The following is a 10,554-nucleotide window of genomic DNA, read 5'->3' on the forward strand; positions in this document are numbered from 1 at the left end:
GGTCCTTGCCAGCAGATCCTTCGCCCATGCGTGCGGAGAAGCCATGCAGCCGCTGCACACCGAGCCGCAGCCTGGGCCCGGGGATCTGGGGTCCTGAGCTCCATCCCCAGGCCGAACCCTCCCCGCACACGCGAGAGAAGACCCTGGGGATGATCCTGCATTTTCTCACTCCTCTTGAAGGCCCAGGGCCCGGCGTCTCCTTGCAACCCTTCTCCATGTTCAGCTTTACCTCTGCGGAGGACTGGGGATCAGGGAGAGTGGAAATGAGGGGTGCAGAGAGTTCCGCGTCCATTCTGTGGTGGAATGGCGCCACAGGTCCGAGCCAGCGAGCTGGACCCACAGACCTCTATCCCGGGTGGGAGAGGCGGGGCTTGAGACCTGGGAAGGCAGGAGGCTCAAATCAGGGGTGGGGGGGAGTTTTGGGGGCAGCTGGCGAAGCATTCACACCCGCCCCCCATCCTTGTGCTCCCCGCCTAGGTCTGGAGCGCACACTGAGGGCCCAGGCGACAAAGAAGGCCCATGGGACACAGGGCGCAGGAGCTGCCCCCAGAGGGCTAGCGCCTCCCTTTTGAGCGGGCAGGGTGCTGCTCGCCCAGGCACCATGGCGCGCGGATTCGCACCGGGCTTCGAGTCCTTAGGCCTAGGAGAACTCAGCTCCAGCTCTCTGAGCTCCCTGTCCTCCCGGGGCCACCTGGGCAGCGACTCGGGCTCCACCGCAACGCGATACCTGTTGAGAAGGCAACAGCGGCTGCTGAGTGGGCCCTCCCGCGGAATCCGAGCCTCCTCGCCCATGGGCCGAGTGATCCTCATCAACTCCCCCATCGAAGGTGGGTCGGGCCCTGCGCTGGCCTGGTAAGGATGCCCCTTCTCAAAATCCATGTGTGTGCGCCTTTGCAGGTGAGGCTCAAGGAAGGCAGTGCGACCGGCTCTGTCCCTAGGCTTCAGGAGCAGAAGGAGGGGCCTGCAGGCAGAGGGGAGAACTGGAGGTTGGAGAGCCAGGGAGGGATCCCAGGGCTGGACCCTGAAGCAGGGACAACCTCAGTGTGTGTGGTTGCTGGCACTGCCTTGTTGCACCCCCAATCTGTGCAGTCCTGTTAGCTCCTACAGGGGACCTGCATGGTGAAGCCTAGTCCCCACCCTCTAGAAATGTACAGTGTGGCAGGACTCAGAGATGGGAGAGGAGCAGCTGGTGGTGGCATGCAGCTACCGCTCATAAGCCCATAAACCCTGGAAGCAGAAAAGCATGGAGGGAAGGCACCTGGGAGATGGCCTGGTGCCATGACAGATGTGAGGCGCAAAGAGTTGGGGGCTGGACAGGACCTTGGATGCCATGTGGCGGGCAGGGAGGGGCCCTGCGCCTGCCTGGCTTTCTGTGGGCAGGACCAGATAGGTATCTCCAGCTCCTCTCCTCTTTCTTCTCCAGTGGAGCTCCTGGCTGCCTCTCCAGTAGGCCCCTCTGGCCCACCCAGGGGCGGGGGTCCAGGGTGTTACTTGAGAGCAAACTTTCTTCCATCTGCAGCCAGGCACACACCTGGTCATCCACTATCATTCGGTCAGGGAGCGGAAGTCCCAGAGGAGCTGGGAGGCATGGGGGTAGTGGGGCTCCTGCTGTTAGCAGAGCTCTGCTGTGCTGCCCCTCACAGACCCCATAGTCATCTTCCAGGATCCTGCAGTCTCTGCCCAAAGTGCCGTGACTGCTTTCTCCCTGCCTCACCCGGCCATGGGCTACCAGGGAGCAGCCTGCAGCAGCTAACAGCAGGGGGCTGCTCTGCCCACCGGGCAGCCCTGAGTCCAGGATCCTCCCCTCTTCTTGGGCACAGACCTCTCCCACTCACAGAGCTGGGGACTCCTGCCCCGAATTCTCATCTAGATACTTCCAGGAAAATAAAGTAGCTGCCCAAGGAGACGCTGGGGGCCTCAGGGGCTTATCTTGTGATGGGGGAACCCAGGAGCGCCGATAGCTCCAAAACTCAGTTGGTCCCAGAGAAATGTGTACTCTAACCTGGCAGTGTGGCGCTCGCTGGTAACCTCAGCTGCTTTAGAGGCAAGTGGGAGGATCACCAGTTTGAGACCAGCGTACTAGGCAATTTAGCGTGACTACATCTCAAAAGAAAGAAACAGAGAAGAAAATGCACGATCCTTCAGCTAAACCAGCCCTTTTTCCTCTCCTAGTTCATTCATTCATTCATCTGTTTGTTCTTTTATTCAAAAAATACTCAGATACCAAGCTCTATGTGAAATACTGGAGCTGTGCTAGTGGAAAAGAATTCGTTTCTGTGATTGAGCTTACAATTCAGCGAAAGGAGACAGACAATGAACAGTCAGGAGCAGTGGATGATAGCGAAGGGTGGGAGAACCCTGAAGGAAACTGTGAGGCTGCGGCTGATAAACGCAAGCCTGGTTCTCCCCTGGGGTGGGCCAGACTGGCTGGAGGCCTTACCCAGGGGTCTCCCTAAGCCTGCCTGCAGAGCTTCCTGTTCTGTGGGCGGCAGCCCTGAAATTCAACTTTGTAAGAAGTCCTGCTGCTGCTGGTCGAGTCCTCTGCCCTGGGAGCCACTGGCTTCCCTGAGATACAGAGGGCAGTGAGGACAGGGGTGGCCTTATAAATGCCAGCAAAGAGTGTTGGCTTGTGTGAGGACGAGAAAGGACGTCAGGGTAGCCAAAGCCCAGTGAGGGAGGGGAGCGGGCAGAGGTGAGCAGAGGAAGCCCTGCAGGAGGACAGGCAGGGTCAGGGCACTGCGAGGGGCCGGGCCAGACTCTGGCGGCTGGCTTTGAGGATCAGCTGCTCAGGAAGAGGCTGCGGAGCACCTGGAGGGAGCACTCTCCCGTGGCACGGTCCAGGGTGGACAGGGAGGGAAGGCTCCAGCCCGAAGCCTGGCCAGAGCCCTAGAAAGGACTGGAGGCAAAGTGCCGGGTGGGCAGCAGATGCCCCTCGCTGAGGCAGGGCGGCCGCACAATCTGTGTGAATGACCAGGGTGCCCTGCCCTGAACCAGTGCTGCCCGGCCACCTTGGGGATTTCTGTCTGCACTGCCTGGGCGGTGCACTGTAACCTGATTTCTGCAGGATCAAATTGAAGTGGGTGTGTGTGTGTGTGTGTGTGTGTGTGTGTGTGTGTGTGTGTTCGCGTGGGGGAGATTTCTCCTCAAACCTCTACAGTAAGCCTTGCCTGTTGAGAAATCTCACCTTCTCACCTGGGCTCCTTCAGCTTCTCTACCGAGGCCTCCCCTCCCGAGGCTGGGCTCTGAGCCTCCCTCAGGGCTGGCCTTCCCTCTGCCCATCCGATCTGATTGCACCCAGCTCAGCCCCTAAGCAGCCTTCCCAGCTGGCCTGACCAGGCACTGTGGGGCAGGTGCTGTGCACTGTGAGGGTAGCCAGGCAGCCCCTAGTGGGACAGTGTGAGGCCTCACGGCCCTGCTGGACATGACATTGGGATTTCCCAGATCTCAGCTTGCACACCTCCAGAGACAGGAAGTTCATTGTCTGTGTGACCTCGAGTGTCTTAGAAAGCTTTTTCTTACAAAACCTGTGGTTACCTAATTCTGCAATGTGGGCTTGGTTCTGCCCTCTGGGTTCCTCAGGCAAGAACATTTCATGCTTCCTACAGGACGGTGCCACAGTTATTGAAGTTGGTGTCAGTGTGCTCGAAGGGCCGGGCTCCCCTCAGCTGTGATCCAGGGTGGAATCTTGAGCCTTCCTTTCTGTCCATCTGGTCTGACGGTCTAAGTGGTGGGGGCTTTTAGGAATGTGGGCATGGGAAACTGTAAACATTGGACACAGACACACACATACTGTCTAGCTGCTCTCACCCGCTCCCACACCCTCTGCGGCCCATGGTCTCAAAACGGGGCACCTGGGAATTGACGTGCACACCCGTTAGGACCCTCAGTGCTCATGTGGCTGTGCCCAGCAGCCCATCCTTTACAGGCCCCACATTGGGGAAGCCAGGGGCCCTCTGTGCCCAGACTGAACGCAGGCTCACACCTGTGTCCCCTTCCTCACAGCCAACAGCGACGAAAGTGACGTCATCCATGCAGTCCACGTGGAGAAGAGTCCAGCCGGGAGGCTGGGGTTCAGCGTGCGGGGCGGCTCCGAGCATGGTCTGGGGATCTTTGTCAGCAAGGTGGAGGAGGGGAGCAGCGCTGGTGAGTGGCTGGGTCCTGTGCCACCTCGGCAGGGGCGGCTCCATCGCTGAGGGCTGCCCTGGGCACTGTGGGGCAGGAGGCAGGACAGTCAGCGCCACCTTGCCCCACAGAGCGGGCCGGCCTGTGTGTGGGGGACAAGATCACGGAGGTGAACGGGCTGAGCCTGGAGAGCACCACCATGGGCAGCGCTGTGAAGGTGCTGACCGGCAGCAGCCGCCTGCAGCTGACTGTGCGGCGCATGGGCCGAGTGCCCAGCATCAAGTTCTCCAGGGAGAAGACCACCTGGTGAGCAGCGCCGACCCCCTGCCCCACCCAGCCACACCTCACCTCACCTCACCTCACGGGCAGGAGGCCGGAATCTGGCTCCCAAGGCCCCCTAGAAATTAGGGGAGGACGAGTCTCCCCCAGCTCAGCCCTGCGCCCTCCTCGCTGCTGCTGTGATCCAGCACAGCACAGCAGCTGCGCAGGGCCCCAGAGTGGAAACAGCCTGCTGTGGCCTAGCTTGACGGAGAGCAAGTGGGCAGCATGCTCCGGGCCTGGGTCCACTGCACACTGAGCGAGGAGAGGGAAGGGGGAAGCTGCTCCACGCAAGGGGGCTTAGGGCGCTTGCTCGCCCGCTGAACCCTCTGTGTGGAGGCAGCGGGGGCAGGAGCCCAGCCCAGACCCTCACTGATGCCCAGGGTGGACGTGGTGAACCGGCGGCTGGTGGTGGAGAGGAGCGGCTCGGCGCCTCCAGCAGCGGCTCACAGGACGGCGCGTGGCGCATAGTGCACCTGTACACCACCTCCGACGACTTCTGCCTGGGCTTCAACATCCGTGGGGGCAAGGAGTTCGGCCTGGGCATCTACGTGTCTAAGTGAGGGCTAGGCAGCGTGCGGCCTGGCGGGGGGCCGGGAGCGCGGGATGGGGTGCGCTGGGAGGGCCAGGCTGCCACCACCCATCCCTGCCTGACCCAGAGTGGACCACGGCGGGCTGGCCGAGGAGAGTGGCATCAGAGTGGGGGACCAAGTCCTGGCGGCCAACGGGGTCAGATTCGACGACATCAGCCACAGCCAGGCTGTGGAGGTGCTGAAGGGCCACACTCACATCATGCTGACTGTCAAGGTGCGAGGCTGGGGGTGCGGCTTCCCGGGCAGCTGGGCTCTGCTCCTTGCTGTGCCCCAGGGAAGGGAGTCCAAGCAAGACGCAGGCTTGGAGAGGTTCAGTAACTGAACCAGTGAGTTCTTCAGCTGTCCCTGCCCCAAACTTCCCAGTGCCACCTCTGAATGGGGACCTGGGCCAGAGGGGTCCTCGGCCGGCCCGTCAGGGTCATGGGCGCTGCAGTTTGGGGCAGGACCAAGACAGGGAGGGCTGGGTTGTAGCACACCTGGGATTTCAGGGGTAGGAGGCTGGGTCCATTGCTCTGCTCTGAGGAGTACCTGAGGGTCAGTGTCTCCCTCGGTGCCGGCAGGGCCTGATGCCACCCTCCCTGAGTGCCCGCACCCCACTCTGCCCATCTCTTCCCCAAGCCTGCACTGTCTCACCTCTGCCATCCCCTGCCTCTGTTCCCCCAACTCTCCCTTCCTTCATGTCGCCCCAGACATCCCTTCTCACTCTTGCCTGCCCTGATTTACTATCTGACAAGCTCTGTAAGCATCTACTGTGTAAGCCACTGTGCCATCTGCAGCAGCGGGTAGAGTAGATGAGATCTCCTCCTGGGATGAGGGAGGGGAAGGACAGATAAGCCAGGCTCTTGCATCAGGCTCCCACATAGCTACAGAGACACTATGGAGTCATTTAGGCAGGCCCCCGTGTCAAGGGGCACCAGGGCATCTCATCTGAAGGAGGGACACCTGAACCACAAGCATGAGCTAGCCACATCAGAAGCTGAGGGAGGAGAGGACAGGTGGCAGGAAGGGCAAGTTCAAAGGCCCTGTGGTGCAAAGGAATTTGTCAGGTTCTGAAACAAAGTGGCCCATGTGGTCAGAGCACAATGGACTCAGGAGAGGGATGGAGTTGAAAAGTTGACTCTTGTCTTGTCCTGCCCCCATTCCTACCCTCCTGCCTGCTCCCCTGTGTCCTTTCCAGGAGACTGGCCGATACCCTGCCTACAAGGAGATGGTTTCTGAATACTGTTGGCTGGACAGATGTAAGTGGCTCGGTACCCAAGGATGGGGGTGGTGGTCAGATCTCTGAAGGAAGGGGCACAGCCCGGGATTCTGTCAGGACTCTCACCCCACCCAGACCTGCTGTAGGCCTCTGAGGACTCCCAGCCTGGACCCCAGGGCCTCCCAGAGCCACAGGTCTGGTGTCTCTGACAGAACTGCGACTGCCTGGCCTTCCTCCACCCCAGGCCCCCTGCCGGTCGGCAAGTCTGCGGGCCCTGGAGTCCAGGAGCCAGAGGCCTAAGGTGCCTCCCTCTCCCTGCAGTGAGCAATGGGGTGCTGCAGCAGCTGGGCCCCGCCTCTGAGAGCAGCTCCAGCGTCTCCTCCTATGCCTCCAGCGCCCCCTACAGCCCAGGCTCCCAGCCCTTGGTCACCGACTCCTGCCTGGGGCCAGGCTGGGGCAGGGCAGACACTGCCATGCAGACAGAGCCTGACGTCGGGGGCCGCGTGGAGACCTGGTGCAGCGTGCGGCCCACCATCATCCTCAGGGACACCGCTATCCGCTCTGACAGCCCCTCGCCCGCCCGCCGCCTCGACGCTGCCCTCCCGGAGTCCCCCAAGACTGCTCTGCTTTTGGCCCTCAGCCGGCCACGGACCCCCATCACGCGCTCCCGGAGCCAGCTGACACTGTGGGGTACGCAGGGGTGGGCGGCCACTCTCTCCAGCCCCTGCTCCATGCCTGCCCCACATGGCCTCTGTGGCCTTGGGCCTTGACCCAGAACCGCTTCAGAATATTCTCAGATCCTGATCTGGGCCCTGTTCTAACCAGGCCTGATCAAACCCATCCTAGAATTCACCCAGTCCAGTTCAGCTCTGAGCCCCAAACCGACCCCACCCTCCTGGAGTGCCTGGCTGCCACCCTCTCCCCAAGGTGGACCCTTACCCAGCTGGGGGAGGACCCCAGGCTCCACCTACTGCCCTCCCCATGCCCTTGTCCCTCTTCGTCCCTCCTGACACCCTTCAGCCCCCGGTTCTCCTGTCTGCAGAGGAGAAGAAGCAGCAGAAGAAGTTGGGGTCTCCTGGGGAAAAAGGGGCCCTGCAGCGCTCCAAGACACTGATGAACCTCTTTTTCAAGGGAGGGCGGCCGGGGCAGCCTGCAGGGGATGGGCTCAGAGAGGCCTGGACGCAGGACGGCGGGAGTCCAGCCAAAGCCCGCCCCTGCCTGGACCTGGACACAGGTAGGGGAGGGCATGGGGCCACGTCCACTGGGTGCCCGGCAGGCCTGGGGTGACATCTCATACCCCCTCAGCGTGCCGTGCTGATAAGATAGGAGTGCACAGCCTGCTTCCAGCAAACAGAGATCTCTTGTAACTCGTCAGCCACACAAGGTGTTCAGGGCACATGATAGTCCTGGTCACCCGCTTCTGTCCCACCTTCCAGAAAGGGAAAATGGTAGAGGCACAGCAGCGAAGTGGAGCTGGGCGTGGTGCTGCCCACCAGTAGTGCTAGCTACTTGGGAGGCTGAGGCTGGAGGACTGTGAGTTCGAGGCCAGTCAGGACAGCTAAGTAAAACCCTGAATCAAAACAGGATGGCTGGGGTGGTGTTGGCCTCATGTGCCAGACCCTGGGCCCACCCTGCACTACGCGCCCTGTGCTCTCGATGGCAGTGGTGTGGGGCCTGCATTGGCTCGGGATTCACACCCTGCCAGAACCCAGGTCTTCCAGAGCCATGCTGGAGCGGGGCCATCTCTAGATCAGAGCCAGCAGGAGACCAGCCCAGGCTGCCCTGGGGAGGTTGAGAGCAGAGGAGTTAAGACTCGGGCTTGCATGTGGCAGAAACAGACTAGTCTTGAAAGGCATCTCTTGGCTCAGCTTTGGACTTGAGCTGGTCTAAAGGCCTGCACAATGCCCCAGACGTGGGTCCCGCTGCATCTGTCGGTCCCTCTTTTCCAAGTGTTCTCTCCAGTCATGGAGGTGGGTAGCCACTCTCACTTGGCAGCCCCGGGGGCAGTGCTTTTCCTGAGAGTTCCAGCCAAGGTCTCCCAGGCCTGAGCTCGCACGCCATGTGTAAACAAAACACAGCCAGCCTGGGGGGCTGCCTACCGGAAGGTAGGGCTGAGAACAGGGGTGTCCCCAGGACTATGGGGTGCAGCTTCCAGAGAGAGGAGTGGGTGTTGGGGAGGTGAAACAGCCTGAGGACAGGGAGCCTGGTGCCTCCCTCGGGTTCTCGCTTTGGGGCCTCATGGTGGCAGTGCCCCCAAGGGGCCCCTCTAAAGAGGGCAGCCAGCGCTCTCACACCTCTTCCTCCCACGCTCCCAGGGCTCCGTACTCTCCTGCCTCTCCCTCTCCGCTCACCTCTCAGGCCACTCCTGTCTCTCCTGAGGCTCCTCTTTCCCTCTGTCCCTTGAAGGTAGGTCCCCTGTGTGTTGCCCCTGGGGCCCTTCTTTCCATACATTTGCTTCCAAATGAGTCTGCAGCTGGGTGTGGTGGCGCACGCCTGTAATCCCAGCACTCGGGAGGCTGAGGCAGGAGGATCACTGTGAGTTCGAGACCAGCCTGGGCTACAAAGTGAGTTCCAGGTCAGTCTCAACTACATAGTGAGACCCTGTCTCAGAAAAACAAAAAACAAATGAGTCTCCACAGGCGGCTCCTCTATCCCAGATCTTCTGATTCCCTGCTCCTGCTCTGAGTACAGTCCCTAGCTCACAACACTTTGCACCCTAGCAGGGCCAGGCCTCCTTCCAGGCAGGCTTGCCACCCAACCAGGCCCCAGCCCTGCACTTCCAGGCTGGGTCCCAGATTCTGCAGCTGGGCCTCTCCTCAGCAGGGAGCGTGGGGCCTGTGCAGAAGTTTGTCACCTGGAGACTGAGACGTGGTAAGTTGTGTAACCTTGTCAAGGCCTGGTCTACAGCCTGGTCTAAGGCAAGTGCGTGTGTGCTGGGGTCAGCTTTGTGGCTGTGGCTAAACTCAGTGGGGCCACACAGGAGGGACCAGGCGGAAAAGTGCATGACGAACTGGACCAAGCTTACTTGGTGGCATAGGGTTGCAGACAGATTAAGGGGTACATTCTGAGGGTTTCTGTTGAGGCTCCCTAAAGACAGATTTGGGGGGCAGTGAAAGCTTGTGCTAGGACATCAGTGGGGAACAGACTGATATATTGTTAGGAGACACAGGGGTCACTAGGCTAAGACTCCATGAAGTAACAGACAGGACCCTGGAACGGTTGTTTATGCCTGTGATCCCAGCACTCTGGGGGGCTGAGGCAGGAGGATCGCAAGTTCAAGCCCTCTTGAGCAGCTTAGCAAGAACCTGTCTCAAAAAATAAAAAGGACTGGAAATGTAGCTCAGTGTGAAGTCCCTGCTGTCCCCAGTACCACAGAGAAAAATCATGTAAAGGAACAGACTGGTGTGGGGGTCAGTGCTGAGGATGGGAGGCTGAGGCTGGTGTCTGGCTGGTGGGCAGGTCACTGTGGGACACCATACAACTGGGCGCCCACGCTGAGGCTGCAGTTCTGTCCTGGTACCTGGGCCTCCCCTCAGCCTGTTTGGGGCCGGCCCCTCTGTGGGACGCTCAGGAAGCCTGCCCACCCGACAACTCTTGGCTCCTCCATCACACCCTTTTGCTCCTGCCCCGCAGACCAGGAGAGGGGCCGGGCCCTGCTCTTGGCCAGGTCTGGGAGCCCCACCAGCCAGCTGCCCAGTATGGATGAGCGGGTGCAGGCCTGGGATAGTCGTCGGCCCCTCATTCAGGACCTGGCCCGCCGGCTGCTGACGGAGGATGAGGTGTTGGCAGTCACTCGCCACTGCTCCAGGGTAAGGCTCCGTCCTCCGCACCTGGCCCTCTCATTCAGGCCACTGTCCCTGTCACCCTGCTGCCCATCCGTCTCTGTCTCTGCACACACACGTGAACCAGGCTGAGTCAGGAGGGGAGTGGTGCATGTCATCGTCTGTGGGTGCCTGGTTTGTGCCAGCCAGGCTGCAGGGTCTTGCCTATGAGCTCCCAAGCGTCTGGCTAGTGAAAGTGCGGCGTGTCCAAGTATTGCCACCTGGAGCCTGAAATGTGGGCATTTGTGCACCCCGTCCCCAAGGCCTGGGTCACAGTGGAGCTGAAGATGGGGCACATGTCGAGCGGCCACTGAAGGAAGGGGCTCTGGGCCGAACTCGCTAGGCCTGGCCCTCAGTCTGAGCGCCGGGTGGGGGCGCTGTGTTCCAGGCTCCAGGGCACCCTCCACTCTGGGCTCTGGCCACTAGGTGGGGCTCGGCGTCTTTCTGTGGCCGCTCTCCGGAGCCCCCAGGCCTCCTCAGAGGGAGTCGGGAGGCTCGGCCC

At 61.0% G+C, this 10,554-nt stretch overlaps 1 protein-coding gene and 1 long non-coding RNA gene across 3 annotated transcripts in view; one reads left to right on the top strand and one right to left on the bottom strand.

Moving 5' to 3' along the window:
• Positions 1 to 6: 6 nt before the first annotated feature.
• LOC104863770 overlaps positions 7 to 10,554 on the bottom strand; it is an 11,359-nt gene continuing 811 nt past the window's right edge. The window contains exons 2-5 of one of the 2 annotated variants that reach the window (XR_004516326.1): positions 3,535 to 4,208; positions 2,003 to 2,103; positions 728 to 961; positions 7 to 378 (exon numbers count right to left, since the gene is read on the bottom strand). This is a non-coding gene — a long non-coding RNA (uncharacterized LOC104863770). The remainder of the gene's footprint in view (positions 379 to 727; positions 962 to 2,002; positions 2,104 to 3,534; positions 4,209 to 10,554) is intronic. The other variant, XR_004516325.1, reaches the window with a different exon arrangement.
• Positions 433 to 10,554, top strand: part of Pdzd7 (PDZ domain containing 7) — a 15,057-nt gene continuing 4,935 nt past the window's right edge. The window contains 11 exon segments of the mRNA XM_033761464.1: positions 433 to 827; positions 4,003 to 4,143; positions 4,254 to 4,428; positions 4,824 to 4,873; positions 4,876 to 4,999; positions 5,100 to 5,247; positions 6,211 to 6,271; positions 6,553 to 6,921; positions 7,274 to 7,465; positions 9,055 to 9,102; positions 9,865 to 10,040. Of these exon segments, the coding sequence (XP_033617355.1) occupies positions 602 to 827; positions 4,003 to 4,143; positions 4,254 to 4,428; positions 4,824 to 4,873; positions 4,876 to 4,999; positions 5,100 to 5,247; positions 6,211 to 6,271; positions 6,553 to 6,921; positions 7,274 to 7,465; positions 9,055 to 9,102; positions 9,865 to 10,040 (1,710 nt within the window). The 5' untranslated portion in view covers positions 433 to 601.

Source organism: Fukomys damarensis, unplaced genomic scaffold (assembly GCF_012274545.1).
Source record: "Fukomys damarensis isolate Sample0158 unplaced genomic scaffold, DMR_v1.0_HiC HiC_scaffold_8, whole genome shotgun sequence".
NCBI classification, from domain to species: domain Eukaryota; kingdom Metazoa; phylum Chordata; class Mammalia; order Rodentia; family Bathyergidae; genus Fukomys; species Fukomys damarensis.